Here is a 17,513-nt window from a genome sequence, read left to right as displayed (position 1 = left end):
AGCATTTTTTTCTGGATGCGGAATGAGCTATGCACATAATTTTGCCAAACATGATAGCAGTATTAATTCCCAAATCGAGTAATTGACAGGTGTGCTGGTGATGGTTAAGGATAGTGTGGAAGTTGTACGAATATTTAATTGGCAAAACAGTTCTTTGACAGGTTAGAAACCTGGTTTCAGCTGGGATAGAGTTCTTTTTTTTCTTAGTTGCAGGTATATTGATGTGTTTTAGATTTAGTACAAGAATAAAGTTGATAACACACTGATGTTTAAGTAGCACTTGCCCCAAGTCAAGGATTTTTTAGTGTCCCGTGCTCTGCCAGTGAGCAGGTGAACAAGAAGTCAGGAGGGAGCATGGCTTATCTGAACTGGCCAAAGGGATATTCCATACCGTAGAACATCATGCCCAGGGTATAAACTGGGGTTGTTACGTGGGAGAGGGACGAGTTGTGGCTTTTGGATGGGCTGGGCATCAGTCAACAGGTGGTGAGCAATTGCATTGTGCATCACTTTTCTTTCTTAGGTTTTATCTCTCTTTCCCCCTTTCCCTTTCATTTTGCGATTAGTTGTATTAGTATTGTCATTATTATATTTTACTTTGTTTTGATTATTAATCTGTTCTTATCTCAACCTACAAGTTACTTTTTTTCCTGATTCTTCTCCTCATCCACCAGGGAGGACACACGCACTGAGTGAGCAGCTGTGTGGTACTTAGTTGCCAGCTGGGCTTAAACCATGGCACAGGCTATATTACAGCCATACCACTTAATGTGCAGCACTTCTGAGGCATGAGTGGTTGAAGACAGAATTTTGACTATTTCAATATGGCTGATCTGACAGACAAGCCTCAACTCATCTGGCTGTGGTCAAAATACAAATTTTGTCTAAGAAGAGTCTATATCCATTTCTAATATGGAATTTTCTGGTAACTATTTGAGAGTTTTTCACAGTTTGAATTATTTTTAGTTTTGAAAGAATCTTAAGGAATGGTAGTTTTGATTCAGTGGAGAAAGAAATTAATCCAAGGGAACACTGACAAAATGACAGGCCTGCCACTGTGCTGGTTTTCTAAATATTTCTGTAGGAGTACAGACATTGTTATCTGCAAGAGTAATATAGTAGGTTTTCTGTTTCTGCAAATGCATTTTTAGCATTTCTGTGTTATAGGGAAGTGCATAGTCTGAAGAATAAGGAATGACAGGTGGAACAGAAGAAAACCATGCATATGTATATCTACCTATACATGTTTAAGTATGCTTTTGCATAACATAAACCTAGAATATATACAGAGCCAGAAAAACTGAACTCCATTATACAACTGCCAACAGTTACTGTGATCATGTCAGGATTATGAAACTACTGCTATTCTTTCATAGTAGTCTCTGGTTTGGCTCATCATCATTATCACAAAGCACAGATCCTTAAGGATTGTGTGACTGTGTATACCTTTCAGACATTTTCCATTCCTGGGTTGTTTTTACAATAACTGGGATTTAGTTGTTGCAGCTCTTGTTCAGCCAGTGCAGAATGTGATGTGCAAGCTATTTTTCAGTTCAAGTACAGTTGACTGTTTCTTGCAGCCATGAGGAGGTAATTTTATACCTCAGTTTTAGTACCAAATGAAGCCAGTCAGAAAGCATAAAAAGAGAAGAAAGGAAAACAGTTCAAATTTCAATGGAAACTCCAATTTATTTTTTTCTTCAGCAGTTCCATTCTGTCTAGTGAGACCAACAGTCTAGTGAGCTTAACTATAGCTTCCTTGATGTTGTGCCCTTAACAGGTAAATAGACTTCCTAGCATGCTATCTTTTCTTTTCATTGCTGTTATTGTTTTAATGCTAGGAGACTCTAGTGAGTCAATGCTCGGCTCAGTGAGCCTGTAACCCCTAGATATCAGTCAATTAGATATCTGCAAACTCAGAATGATGCTTTCTGTTTGGCTGATTTCAAAGATTTGTCCTTTACATCAAGTCCTGAAGGATTGCAGCCCAAACATGCTTTTATCAGGAAATCAGAAACACAGTTGATGCAGGTTCTAAATTATGTAAAATTTAGAACTTATATTTCTTCTATGGCCATGCATGTGTCAGTATGTCCAGACTGAAATGATAATAATGATTCAGTGAATAAGGAGTCTCTGCCACCAGGAAGATCTCTGGTACTTTTTAGAAGGCAATAAGATGAGAAAACAAAATTCTTTATTAGTAGTCAATTACCTTCCAAAGTGGGGAATAGGTTAGTAGTTTCCATCTCCAGTTTGTAGCTCAGGGAAAGGATAACATACCCTTGCAGATAGCATTTTTAAACAGTGTATCATAACAAAAAAAGAAGCAGGTTGATCTGAGAGTTACGTTTCCATAGTCTCATAAGATTTAGGAATAGAATAGAATAAAACAGAACAGAACAGGACTATTTCAGTTGGAAGGGACCTACAACTATCATCTAGTCCAACTACCTGACCAATTCGGGGCTGACCAAGTTAAAGCATTGATGGCAATTAAACCAAGTAGTGGATAGCCCCACCTCTGTCACACCATCACCTTCACAGCAGCAATCCTGACTTCCCCTGAGGATTGCAAGAAACTGTAGATAATGAATAGCAGTGTGTTGATGGGCTTGCAATTGTTGTAGCACACCAGACTACATAAAAAATATTTTTTAATGATTTTATGGCTTAAGTTAACAAACAGGGGCTTCTTTTTGTAAGTGAATTTTTTTTGTGTTTTGTTGAGTGCTTTTAATGTTCAGATGCTGCTGAGGTTTTTGCCATAGAATTGTTTTTATAAACTTAAAAGACTGTCATGGAATTGGCTAGAAATCTAGTCAACCTGCAAAGCTCTGAGTGGTAATGCTAACTTTTCTTTGACTAAAGAATATGATGAAGTCTTGAAAAACTTTAAGTTTGGCATCTTATCACATTCAATGTAGGAACTGTAAATGATTATGAAAAAAAGGAGCAGTCTTTTAATACAGAAGCTATTTTTATTCTTAAGATTTTCATTTGTGCATATGGACATAAATCATCAAGATGTGTGTTTGCCCAGTTTATGATGGAGATCACTTTCTTGTCTATTTTGAAAAACATACCCTTACTGGGACATATTCATAGAAAAAAGGTTTGGTTAAAGACATATTAGAAAACAATAGAAGGGCTTTATAGTATCTCCTTTTTTGTCTGGAAACATTTCAAAAGAAATAGATCTGAATGTGGAGATAGAGAAGTGATATAAGTTAAGAACAGTGTTATGTTCAGTGATAGACAAATACAAGAAAAGGGGTAGTACAAAAATTTGAAATGAGATAAAATATAGCAAAAATACACGTGTTGTTCATTGTTCTGAAGTATTCTGCATGACACAGAGACCATGTTTGTATAAAGCTAAAAGGAAAATAAAAATTTCCTTTGTTTTTCATCAATTTGTGCTAGCTTTGAGGAGTTTTGTCTTGTTAATTTTCACTTCATAGTGAGTAATGCCATTTGATTAAAAAATGTGATAACTTTAAAAAAATCATGTGGAAAACAGTGTTGTAATACCATGTAAGTAATTAGATAGGGATTCTCATTAGATCATTTTAGTGTAGCATTGTTTGGTTTCCTGAACACTTGCTGTACATGTTTGTATTAGTCAATGAGAAGGAAAAAAGTGACAGTTAGCCCAAGGGTTTTGCTGTTCAGTATGAGTCTTATTTTTAGTTTGTTAGTTGATCCAGTGTATTAGTCACCATGATTTCAGCTGAATCTAAAAAGTGCAAACACCACATTTGGAGTCTAATAGAGGAATAATACTTCCTTTTTAAAAAAAAAGAAATATATATTTTTATATATGATTTTTTGCAATTTTCAGAACAAAAACTGATCTCTTTCTTTGAAATGCATCTGTGGTCTCAGAAGAAATAAATCCTTTCTGTTGGTTTAATTTGTTTTCTTTTTCTTTTCCCAAACTTGATAACTTCATTGACATTTGTGATTAATTAGGTGTTAAAGATGCTGACATTTAAAGTTGATCCTTTTTCTTTGCAGCTACTGTAATGAAATTGAGCTTACAATTCTTTTCACCTATTTTTCTTTCCAATAGTTACCAGTGTTGAACTATTGCATTTAGCATATATTGAGCTTCTGTGTCTGTTCTAAAATTTCACATTTAAAGACATAGCATAAAGAAACAGTATTTACTGCTTTGGTTATCTGAAAAAATGAGTACATTTGGAAATAAAGCATAGCAATGTGGGGTACTCCTGATTTTTTTGTAATTACTTGAAGAATTCATATACTGCATAAGATAGTTATTGCCTGTGTGCCACATTAGAAGTGTATCCTTATCCTGGAAGAACAGAGATCTTTATTTCTTTTGATCTTTCTTTATTTTTTGTTCTTGCTGTATGTGCCTAAGCTTTCAGTCAGAAGGGTGAAAGGTGGTCCCAGGAAGTCTAACAGAAGGGTCCCTCTGTGATGGATGGGCCCTGATGTAGCAACAAGTAAGTTAGAAGTTATCAAGATCACAGGAATTTTCAGCGTAGTTCTTCATGGTCTTTGAGTTCTTACTTGGTTGGTTTGATTGTCATTTGATTGAAAAATCTTTGTAGCTACAGAGGGTATAATAACACAGGATATACCAGGGGAAGTTTCTTACAGATCTTTAAAGCAGTTCTTCAATTCCCCTTCTGTTGATGTTTTCTTTAAAAAAAAAAAAACACTATAAAGATACTGAGGAAGATATTATCTTCCTCATAAAGAATTATGTGCTGAATTGGTACAATAATTGTGTCAGTAATTTGATGTGGTGGCTAAATGTCTAGAGCTATACTGGTGGTAGCTGATGCAAACAAAAATGGATTTTCTTGATCTGTAGCTTTTACAAAGAGAAAAGCAAACCTGGAATGAAGATATTTTTCATCTGTTTTGAGTTTGTCAAGTTATGCTAGCTACTCTTCCAAATGCAGTTTAATTTTTTTCTGTGCAACTGATTTGCCTTTTGCTTTTTCTCTAATCTATCTTGCTCTATTTACACATAAATGAATAATCATTTTTTAAATGGCATATTCTTATTAAAGTGCATTTTCTGAATAATGTAAATATTTGCTTTCTGGAGGTATTAAGGTCAACTGCATTTTAGCTCCCTTGTTGTGAGGGAAGCCAAAAAGAGAAATCAAACACGCACCTATACACAGTTACACACTAAAATCGTGATGTGCTGGGGGAATATTAGAGAGGACCCTGAAGAAATAACCTTTCTGCAACAGTGCTTTTCTGTGGCTGGCTACTTCCAATAGAAATATAGAATAAACATACCATGTGAGAGATGAACTGAAGCTGTGATGCAGTGGGACTGAAGAAAATTAGCTATCTGAAAAGAGCACAACTTTAGAGAAAACTAACTATATCATAGCAAGGGCATAGGAGATAGGAAAAGTTTACTACACACATGACATGCTAGCCTTGCTAAACATTGCAGCTTATTTAGAATAAGTTCCTTAGAATGAATGCATTTTATTTTAAAGAAGGGATGCTTAGGTTACTGCTTTACATTAAGGTATCCTAGTACTTCATTAATTTACTATAGACTTACTACATGTTTCAGAATGAAGACTTAAACTATCTGGAATAAAAAGTTGAATTGTATTTAATGTCATATTTTGGTGAGAGGACATAATAGCATCATTTGGGAAAAATGCACTTGCTTAGTATAACCATTTAAGGAGGCATAGGAAGGCTTTCAAATGGATGATGCATTGATATTACTGGAGAAATAGCACTTGTTATTTCTGTCCAACTCAAAATCTAACATCACAGAAGTGTGTGTATTTAAAGTCATCAAATATGAACATGGAGCTGGAAATGTCAACTATTAATTGTTTGCTTAGATTCTGGAATAGATGAGAAATCTGCAGAGAGCCATACCTACAAGTCCTAGTTCCAGACAGGTGGATTGGTTAATGCACCTATTTAGTAATCTACACACTTTATTATCAATAGTGCTTACAGCTTCTCCAAGTTGGGCATATGACTATACTTGGGAAAAATGTGTGGCAGATTAGGTGGTTGATTTTAGAATTGAAAGGCTAAGTCACATGGGAAATGCAAATCAGAGATGCTGGTGTGGCAAAGGAAAGAATTAAATGGGCATGAGGAGTAGGAATGGTTGGAGGGAGCGGGGACCAGACGTAACCATGACAGTGAATCAGAAGGAAGGGAATAAGATTATTTTAGTATAACCAGACGTGAAAAATATAAGAATGCATGCACTTGGAAGGTAAAAACAGAGAATTGTGCTCAACTTGTTTCAAAGAGCCAAAAGTCAACTGGAATCTACTTGAACCTAAACTGCCTGAAACTAATATCCTGTGTCCAACACCGTGGGACAGATTTATGCCAAGAAGCAGAGCTGAAATGATTATGCAGATATGGAGGGATTTTCTCTTGTGAGTTAATAAAGACCAGACGTCCAATCTTGTTCTTCATTACACAATACTAATTGTTTTTTCTGGGAGAGGTATTCAGCATTTAGAATGATGCAGAAAAGGGGCCTTAAAACCCCTTCAAAGAAAACTCAAAACTTGCACCTAATAACGGTGTATGTTTCCCTCTTACACAGACTGCTGTGCTTTCTCTGTTCACTGCATTAACCTTCCCTAGAAGACTGGATCAGATTGAAGTTTCTACCCATTAGGCTTGAGGTGTTCATTACTCTGGGTTCACAGCATCAATAGATAAAGCTCTGGTATTAACAACTGTGACTGACAGCTGCTCTCCTCTGCCTAGTGTTACTTGCTTTAATAATTGCAAAAGAGAGAAACTGAGCTCCCTTAGGGTCTGGTTTGAGCCAGTTGGATACCTGCTTCAGAAACTAAAACTATGCCATCCAGTGAGAAGAGTATATTTTTTTGATTCTTTTCTCAGGAGCATAACTGTATATGAAAGAAAATGTTCTCCCAAACTCTCAGAGTTCGAAATAATAAACTTACATAATATGGGGACGTTGCTTAATGACTTTCTAGTGGATGTCATCGTGTAATGATGTTGAACCCATTTTTGACATATTTTGAGAAAAGAATCACTTCGATAACAGAACAAGTATATATATACCTTGAGGAATGTTCCATGGTTTTTGTCTGGAGAAGGAATGTTTCAGATATAGCAAGAATTTTCTTTCACACTGACTGATTGAATAGGTTATTTTATTCAGTAAGACAGCATTGTTGAAATATTGCTGAATACTTTGTAGTTAGGTATAAACATTAATGCATATACCAATATACATGCATATATATAAAAACTAAAACATATATATTTGTCTTGCAGGGGTCGATAAGCTGATCCGTCATTTACACAAACACAACATACCCATGGCTGTTGCCAGCAGCTCAGATGAAGTCTCATTTCAGCTGAAAACAACCAGACACAAAGACTTTTTTGGTCTTTTTCATCATGTTGTGTTGGGAGATGACCCTGAGGTGAAGTGTGGCAAGCCACACCCTGATCCATTTCTGGTTTGTGCAAAGAGATTTCACCCTCCTGCACCTCCAGAGAAGGTAAGAAGGGGAGGGGACAAATTTGATTTAGGAATATTCTCTTTGGGCTATATTTGGATTTTTTTTTAATGTGATAAATACTTAGATTAAATTTAATATAAAGATTATAAAAATCAGCAGCTTCTGTTTTCAAAGATGTTTGTGCTGTTGAAGGAAGAGATTTCCCCCCACTACATCTAGTGTTTGTAATGCAGATTGCTCTGATTTACTACACAGTAGCATGCAGTAGTATGCTACACAGTAGTAATAATTTTCTGCTGTGTAAATAAATCTACAATCTTAACTTCACTATTCAAAGTTTGGAAACAGTTGTTTAAACATAGTTCAGTTTATTTTCCATACATTCATAGCTGATTTACCTCTTAAGTATCAAAGCATTAAAGATGGTTCTTTGTGAACAGGGCATATATTTTTCCGAAGCCACATCTTTCCTGTTACAGTCTAAATCTCTGAGATCATAATTCTTGTTTCTGATTTAAAACTATCAGTTTGAGCAATCTTTCTCAAATAGTAGGTGTGTTTAGTTTTTCTCTCTTATATATAACTTTCCAAAGTTATTCTGAAATAGAAATCTGCAGGGAAAATATTTGAAAGATAAACAGAGTTGTTAAAATAATGTCTTCACTTTTATTTTAAATTAAATTGTCTTTATCCATAGAATATTTTTCTCACTTCTTCTCTGTCCCGAGTGGAACATAAGTTCTGAAGTTTCAGAGTTTCATTACTGCAGAAAAATGCATTACATACTAATTTTAAGGAACAAGTTTAGGTAGATTAGACTGTGATTACTGTTCTCTCAGTAGGATTATTGAGGAAAAAATGGCTACACAAATACAATTAACTGATTCCTCAGCCTTTCGTACTTCGAATTCTCACCCAGAGTCTAAATGGTATTTTCATTGCCTGAGAATGCAAAGTGAAATAAGTTTGATGCAGTGTGGTTTACTGTTGAACAGTGTTAATCAAACTGTGTTAATCAAACATGGCATTGTAGGGGCGTGGTAGATACTTGTATGAGTAGGCCTTGTGTATATGGCTTGTTCCAAATGTTGAAGTCTGAGCAGCAAGGCTGTAGATCTCACCTTAGAGTCAAGGAGTTATGAATTTTGAATATGTTAATATTCAGTTCAGAGCACATATTGGGAAGCAGCCCAAGGTTTTGGAGAGAGGAAGAGAGGAGTTGAACACAAGCTTAAACCACAGCTTAATATTTTTTTTCATATAAAAATATTCTTCCTTGCTTAACTGTATGTGTAGGGAACAAAAAATCAGGGTATGTTCCTGTAGCGTTGTATGGTATGTTTTTTTTGGGAAACAGGATGAAGTGCATAATTGGATACTTTTTAATTGGATGGAAGTATAGCTGTAAGCTGTTCTGTAATTCTGAAAGTAAAAGAGCAGAAAGTATTGATAATTTATATAAATCTGGGTTGTAACTGTTACTGTATCTCAAGAAGTAAGAAAACTGAATGTCAGCTGTGTTAATGGCAAATTAAACTATAATTTCATGTGAGGAGCAGAAGGACAGCTTTCCCAAAACTCTTTGTTTATTTGGCTCTATTTCAGAAAAGTCACAAGGTGGTAATAATTAAAAAGGACAAAAACATTAAGAAACAGCCCAAAAGCAAGCAACAAAACCAGTGACACTGTTGTAGATAATTGTTTGTTTCCTTAGTTATGTTAGCAATGAAAAAAATACTTGAAGATAATAGTAGCATCTATATTACACTTAATATTTTTAAACTATTTTAAAGGTATGTTGGACAAAATTACAGATTGTATTTTTGATTGGGTTTGTATTTTTATTTTGTTAACCTTTTTTTGAAGAAGAACATAAATGTTTGAATATACGTTTTTCCTCTATATGAGTTTACAGCATCAGTGTTCCCTTAGTGCAGATTAAATTCAACTGAATTTTTGTTGCATCTACAAAAATCACAAATGTTGAAGTGTGGGAATTTAGCACAAGCTAAGGGGAAGAAAAGTATTTAAAGTGATATATAAATGGATATGATATCTGCTTTACTGTCATTGAAGGATGGCATAGTTGTCCATCTCGGAATTTCTTAAATGTTGACCTTTTTGTTTGCAGTCTTTGGTTAACTAGGAACTTAATAGGCATAATGATGAAACCACAGCACAGGAATTTTGAACAAGATACACCCTGCAAATTCAGCCTAGGTCTTGCTATCTGGTGATACGTAAAACATCATATGAACTTGCAAAACTAGCAACAATGCACTGTCCTATAAGTAATTAATTAAATCAGGTAATCAAAATATGATCTGAAGATTAAATGCTAGAAAACTTAAATTTTTCTAAAATTTAAATTTAAAAACATATACTCAAATTTCTGATCTCAAATGCACAGATGCAACTTGTATGAAAACCATCTGGAGCTGTACATATGTAGAAACAATGTGTTCTTGAATATTATAGAAATTTCAGACCAGAATGTTCAAAACACTGTGTTCTTTTTCATACATTTTATTTAGACAATTAAATAATACTTTTCATAGTATTATTTCTGTTTAGATTTTGGTGAGGGAATACTTAAACAAACTGGACATGAGTAAGTCCAGGGACCCTGATGGGATACACCCTCTAGTGTCATTGCAAGACCACTTTACATACTCGTTGATCAATCATGGCCACTGGGAGAAGTGCTCAAAGACTGGAGAAAGCAAATGTCACTCCTGTCTTCAAGCCAGGGAACTACAGGCTACTCAGCCTCACCTCAATCCCTGGAAAATGGTGATGGAAGAACTAATCCTGAAAACCATTTCCAGGCACAGGAAGGACAAGCAAATCATCAGGAGCAGTCAGCATGGCTACACCAAGGGAAAGTCATGCTTGACAAACTTGATTAACTTCTATAATGAAGTGACTGGCCTGGTGGACAAGGTGAGAGCAGTGGCTGTTGTCTCCCTGTGCTACAGGAGTGACACTCTCACCCATATGATCCTTGTAGAGAAGCTGTGGATGAGCAGACAGTGACGTGCTTTGAAAACCGGCTGAACGGCCAGGCCCAGAAGGTTTTGATCAGTGGCACAAGTCTAGTTGGGTACCAGTGAGTAGTGGTCAATACTGGGTACAGCCCTGGTTAACATCTTTAGTGATGTGGTTGGAATGACGAGAAGAGAACGCTCAGGGGGATCTTATTAATGTGTAGGAATACCTGAAGAGAGACAGTAAAGAAGAAGGAGCCAGGCTCTTTTCAGTGGTGCCCAGTGACAGAACCAGAGGCAGTGGGCATGGACATACACAGGAGACTGAGCACACGAAAACACTTTTTTTACTGTGAGGGTGGCCAAGCACTTGCAGAGGTTGCCTAGATGAGTTGTGGAGTCTCCATCCTTGGAGATACTCAGAATTTGTCTGGACACAGTCCACAGACTGAATGAGCTCTGGAGGTCCCTTCCAATCTCACTTATCCTGTGATTCAATCATTAACTTCACAGATTTGATCAGGGAAAAAAAAATAAGGAAACAGAAGTACTTTTGCTAAACAATATTTTTCTGTTCCACTTTAATTTATAGGGCTCGCATTATTAAAAATCATGATTTTTGAATTTATAAATACTAGAATATTAATTTTGTCTTTAAAAGCGTTCATACTAACATGGCCATTTGTATGTATTTTTATATATTTTATATATATATATAAAAAAATTTTCAGTACTGTCTTGAAGTTTTATTTCATAATAACAAAAATGATATGCTAATAAATTTAATTTAAATATGACTCTAACTGAGAGGGCTGCAGACATTCCCATGCCAACATTTATACATACTTCCAATACACTTCTGTCATCAAAACCACATAGATTAATTATCCTCCTATTTAAGGATGTTGTGGGCTAGGGCCTTTCTTTCCAGTATTTTGGTTGATTTGCCTACAGCTTTTCTGTAAAATAAAGGACCTTACTAGTAATTTAAAAGCAAATAAATCCATTTATATCCACTGTTTAAAAAGAGGAATAGATTGCAGTAATACAAATGGTCATAACTCTCTTATGAAGAATCAATCTGTTCTATTTAAAAAGTTCCAAGTGATGTAAATCATCACCTTAATTTAAAACACTATTTCTTTGCAGTTTCTTCCATTTCTAATTAATTAATTGATCCCATAGTTACAAATAATCTCTGTACCAAATCTAGTGAGAGCTCATTAAAATTTTTTCAGACTGATTAAATGGCATTAGGATTTATGAGTCTCAGTGGACTTTTTATGTCATAGAACAGAGAAGTTCAAAGAGAAGTTTCTGCGACTTTTTTGCTACAGAAGATGTAGTGAAAGAGCAATAGATTCAGAATGGTATGACATTCAAATATTTTGTAATTTTATTCTGTATTGTACAAATAAAACAGAGGATGAAGAAGGTTGATTTAGTACTTAATGTGACCATCAGTTTTGTGAGTTTTTTGTAAAAAGGATGCTAAAACCTTTTTTTTTTATTATCCTCTTTTTTTTCCTTTTTCTTTTTTTTCCCCATTCAACTTCACCATTTTTGGTGCATACATGTAGTGTATATATTTTACTTACTATGGTTTTCAGATAAGCAACTATTTTATGAGTGATGTTTCTCTTTTTTCCTGGAGGTTTAATTTATTAGGAGTACTTTATGTAAAGTACAGAGATTACAGTCATGAACAGCCGTTTTAGGTGGTGCACTGAGCTGTAAATTGGAATGTCTGCTGTTGAAATCATGTATTTTAGTCATCATAAATCTGCCCCTTTTCCATTTTATAAATTAATTGACTTACACTCTTTCATGAATGTTTGCAATTCACAGATTTGTTATTTGAGAAATAACAAAAGCATTAAATGCAAAAGCACATGGACATTTTTCAGCTTAGTTCAAATCTACATCAGTGGCTGTTTCTTCAAGCTTGACTCTAGTCTGTCCTTTGCATAGGCCTATGTTACCAACTTTTCCTCATCTCACCTTCTAAATAGCTGTTTGTGATATAAACCATTCTGATTTATGCAAGTTCTACTGTCTTATGTCCTTCGACTCGCAGTTCTTACTAGTTATTTTAGCATATTGCTAGACACTTGTTTTTTCCAGGTGTAGCCTGCCATCGTAATGGTCAGAGCATGCCTGACATTAAGTGTGTCAGGCTGCATTCAGGAGGACAGATGACGAAGAGTTTGTAGTCAATCACTGTTGTTCTCAGACACTGCAATCTGTACAAAGATAGTTACAGCACATGCTAGTGGCTGCTACTGCATGAAGAGAGTGTTGCTCCTCAACTCTTTCTGAATGATGGTGCATTTTGAGGTAGAAAGCAGAATTTGGGTTTTCTTTTTGGAAACCACTTGACTGTTTTGTCTGTACTGATGTAATTACAGTTCATCAGTTAGTTCAAATTAGGCATTTGATGGATTAGAGCCAACAAAGAGCTTCTTGTGTTGCCTGATTTGTTGGTGCCAACTCCAAGTGTAGCCATATACTTAGTACACTGCATAAAGGTCTGGGATGTTTGAGTGTTTCTGGTGTGTGTGTTTCCTTGTTGGATAATTTCCTCACTGCTTGCACAGAGTGCCCCTTTGGAGTCTCCCATCTGCAAGGTTGTGCTCGCTCAGTGTTCCTGTTAGCCTTGCATCCTGTGCTGTGCAGTGGCTGGTTTCTGGAGAGAGCAACGAAGTCTCTCCCTTGACAGAAGTGTGTTATGGTGGGGATGAGGCTCCCTGGGAGGTTGTGGGACTGCTGAGCAACTGGTTGAAACCACTATGAGAGATTGAAACCACTGCTCTTGAGTACACACAACGTGCTTCAGTTTACAGCAAAAGCAGAGTTCACACCCTTAATGAATTTAGATTACGTAGATTTTACTGTTATTGTACATGGAGTGACTGGGAAGTGAATGAACTATGTCCCATAGTTTCTGTGTACCCACATTAGTTTAGTTCTGTCATGCAAAACATGCGCTGAAGTGTTGAAAGTGGATAGCAACTGAAATCTGAAAGGGTGTATCTATTGGCTTGAGAACAGAATGTTTCCACTTCTCTGCCTTCTAACTAAGATGAGGTGCCAAGTTCAGTAGGAACCTCCCTTTTTCTGATTTTATAGCTTTTCTGAGAAATGAGTTTTTTGCTTTCATGTATTCATCCAAAATTGCCCAGTCTCAACAGCTTGTGTCTTTTTATCAGGATCTAAACATATCTTGCAGTTAGTCTTTTGTAAAGCATAATTGGAAAAGTAGTTCCAGTGCATTTCAAAAATGCCAAGAAAAATTCTCCATAGAGAACACCAAATATGGGAGATCTGTTTTTAAGGTGATCAGAAGAGAGTTTTGTCCTTGTCTTGTCTCCTGTGTGGAATTCTTCTTCAAAAAAATTGGGGAAAACGTCTTTTTGAGCACTTTTCAACCTGAGAAATTCAGTCTTCCAGTCTTTGAGTTTCCTTGGGGATTGTCCTAATCACCACACGATACATCAGCTGTTTGCTCATGAATGGTCTTGACTAGAACTTTTTCCTGAATTCATAAAACCGTTACTTTTCTTCCTCTGCAATATGACTGCAGACTTATTTCTAGATGACAAGTTGTGTTTTGAGTATTTAGTATATGTTGCTGGCCTAGTTCTTGAATTCCTGCTACTATGGGGCACTACGAAATAATAAACAGCATAACTTTTTCTTTTGGGTTCCCATTCCAGCTGGAGAAGCTATTGATTTCAGACAGACACTGGAAAAATTTAAAGGAATAAATTATTAATAAATCATACTTTTAAATTGTGTATTAAGCAATTTAAAGTAAGTAGGTATAGAACAATGTGGGTTTATATGTTAAGACCTCCATCTTGAAATACTGCTAGAAGCTTTACACCTTGGGATGCAAAGAGCTCAGCACTCTAGTGGAATGTACTTTTAATGTGATATACTGCTGAATAGTCTGTTGGCTGAATCCTGCACCTTCCTCAGCTTCTACACACTCTAACCATGTAGCCCTTACTTGTGTCTCCCAGGCTGGATGATGAGGTCTGTGATTATGAAGCTCGCCTTCCAGCTTCATAAGTGTAATAGATGTGGCTGTAGAGAAAAGATCATGAGATATTTCACCAAATCTCACAATCCAGGACTTCTGAATATGTGCTTGTCACGACCCACTGGTAGAGGGTGTGATGTTGGTTACCGTGTGTCAGGGAACTCATGTTTTATTATACAGTCTTCTTACCTACAGCAGCCAGCCCAGTATTTAGACTCAAAATGTATTGGCTAACACTCCCTTAAATTCTTACAATACATTTCCACAAAAAGTGTCAGCTAACAAGCCCTTAATTTTGTACAGTACACTTCACAGCTGACACAAAATACTCATCCAAAGTTGCTGGCTCACAAGCTACAAAGACCTCCACAAGCTCCCCCATCCTACAACAAACTTCAGTGCAGAGTATGGGGTAGAATATGATAGCCATGCTTTGCCTGGGCAAAGCAAGGGAAGAAAACAATATCACCTCAGATCCTGCATTGGTGCTGCCACGTGGATGGTGCGAAGCTGGAGTTGCAAGACGAAGGAAACAAAAGAGCAAAAAAGGAGAAAAAAGGGAGAGAAGAGAACCAGAGAAAAGAAAAAGAGAGAAGGGGGGCCCAATCTGCTCCCTTTTGTAGTTAAGGTGGTGCATACCTCTTATGTAAATTAGACTATTTGCATGTTTTGTTCAGGTGTGCCACTTTCTGACCCCTTTCTAATAAAGAATGGCATGAAACAAGGCTGTGTTCTCGCTCCTACCCTATTCACAGTCTTTTTTAGCATGATGCTCCAAAGGGCCACGGCAGACCTCGATGATCAGGACGGTATCTACATTCGATATCGTACTGATGGAAGCCTTTTCAACCTAAGGTGACTGAAGGCCCACACCAAGACCTTAAAGAATCTTGTCCGGGAGCTGCTTTATGCTGATGATGCTGCCCTTGTTGCCCACACAGAAGCAGCTCTGCAGCATTTAACATCCTGCTTTGCAGATGCTGCTGAGCTCTTTGCCTCCCTAAGATCTTGCTTTATGGTGAACTTGCCGCTGGCTGCCGCAAGAGAGGAGCCTCGAAGAAAAGATACAAGGACTCCCTGAAACAACATCTCAGCCTTGGCCATATTGATTATCATAACTGGTCTACTCTGACCTCCAGTCAGGAGGCCTGGAGAAACACCATCTATAACACAGCTGTCTCCTTTGAGAACGCACGCAGGATCACTCTTGAGGAGAAAAGACAACACAGAAGGAACCATGTCTTGCGGAATATACCATCTAAGGAGTCTTTCTGCTGTGCCTTTTGCAATTGGATATGTCTGTCTCGTATTGGCCTCATTAGCCACCAGCGTACCTGTAGCAAATGTGGATAGAACCTTCCTAAATCTTCGTTCGTGAAGCCGAGCCATGAATGAATGAATCAGGTGTGCACAGCCAGGCTTTTTCCAGGAAGTAAGGTGAAGGTGGGCACTGAGCACCAGTCTCAAGGAGGAGCAGGAAGTTGGCTCAGAACAGCACTGCCCCACCTCCATGGGACCTTTTCCTTCGATCACCTTTCCTGCAGCAATACTCAGAATGTTGGAGACAAAACATGCTTAGATCTGGTCCTCTACACTACTATACACAGGGATCTTTTCCATAAGTCTATAATAGGCCACTATTTTATATTTACAAGATAATTAAAGGAAGGAGATTGATTGTTTTCAGGGTTTTTTTCAATTATCATGCTCTTAGTTCATAGGGTTGATTTTCTTCCTTCCTCTTCTCCTGAGGCATGTGTGCTTGTGTGTCCACACATGCACACACCCACCCTCTCAAAGTACACCCCCCATGCTGGTAGTCTTTATTATATATTTGTGGAAGAAAAATTATATGTTGGATGGCTTGAAAGTAATTTAACTTTTAAGTGTTCTAGACGTTGCCCTTGTTACTGCAGTGCATGTTTATTTATGGATGTATTTGTCTTACAGAGATGAAAAAAGTCATTGAAATTCCATGCAAAAAGTAACCTGGTCAAGGTTTGCTTTCACTTAATGTATCTGATTGGAAGAGGAAAGAAGGATTATAATTGGTACTTAGTCTTTGGGGTACCCTACTTGGGGGGTGGAGAGGCAGGAATAATTTTTTTTCCTTGCATTTGTCTTGATAATGTATCAAGTAGCTGCTAAGGGACTTGATGAAATGTGATGCAGAATAATAAATTATACTCTGCAGCCTTCTTTGCTTCTACGTGAGGTGAGTGTGTAAGCACAAAGAGACTAGTACACCTCCGAATTCAAAAAGCATTATATTCAGATTAGGAGGTCACTGGAGATGCGTTGCTAATTGTTTTAGGGAACTCATTATGGGTATTATCACGTATTAATTATGCATGGTAAGTAGAAAAAAGAGGGGAAAAATCCTTATTTTATGATAAATTGTTCACTGAGTTATCTTTTCTTTCAAGACCTTGAGCGTTTTCTTGAAGATGCCAAACAGCAGTCATTGAATAATTAGATTTTAATTAACAAGAATTTTCACAAAAATGTTTTTAATATCTTTTGGGTTATAGCAAGTATGAATAAATCGTCTTTCAATTAGATCTAGTGCACTGATCCTCTCTGTATGTGAAGTTACCCTTGTAATCACCCCCGAGCTTGTTGTAACAATGCTTTTCAACAGTTTCAGGACAAAGAATGAAGACTGAAACAAGGAATTGCATTGTTGGTAGTAATTTTTGGTTGCTTCTTTGTAAAGTATTGTCATGAGGAGACCTCTGGAAACCTTTGAAAGACTGAGGTCAACTATGTCTTGTTTTAATGCACTAAGGCTAGGAGAGAGTGAGTTCATTTTTGCTTTTTTTTCAGTTTTTTGTTTGTTTGTTTAAATTACTTGATTTTTTTGAATATGTGATTGTAGGTAATTTTCAGAGACCTGGTGTATGTGGTAGGGTTCTGCTTAATCTGTTATGTGATAAAAGAATTTTTAAGAGTCTGTCTCTTTGGCACAGTTGCAGAAGACCTACATACAGA

At 36.7% G+C, this 17,513-nt stretch overlaps 1 protein-coding gene across 5 annotated transcripts in view; it reads left to right on the top strand.

Annotated features, from left to right (window-relative positions):
• Window positions 1-17,513, top strand: part of PUDP (pseudouridine 5'-phosphatase) — a 61,860-nt gene that overhangs the window by 26,603 nt on the left and 17,744 nt on the right. For 4 of the 5 annotated variants that reach the window (XM_064646561.1, XM_064646557.1, XM_064646560.1 and 1 more), the window contains exon 3: window positions 7,300-7,529. In XM_064646561.1, coding sequence (XP_064502631.1) covers window positions 7,300-7,529 — 230 coding nt within the window. Of the gene's footprint in view, window positions 1-7,299; window positions 7,530-12,601; window positions 13,026-17,513 lie in introns of those variants that run through there. The other variant, XM_064646559.1, reaches the window with a different exon arrangement.

The sequence above is a fragment of the Pseudopipra pipra genome, chromosome 2, assembly GCF_036250125.1.
Source record: "Pseudopipra pipra isolate bDixPip1 chromosome 2, bDixPip1.hap1, whole genome shotgun sequence".
In the NCBI taxonomy this organism is placed as follows: domain Eukaryota; kingdom Metazoa; phylum Chordata; class Aves; order Passeriformes; family Pipridae; genus Pseudopipra; species Pseudopipra pipra.
The sequence above is the reverse complement of the archived record's forward strand: the minus strand, read 5'-3'. Positions and strand labels throughout refer to the sequence as shown.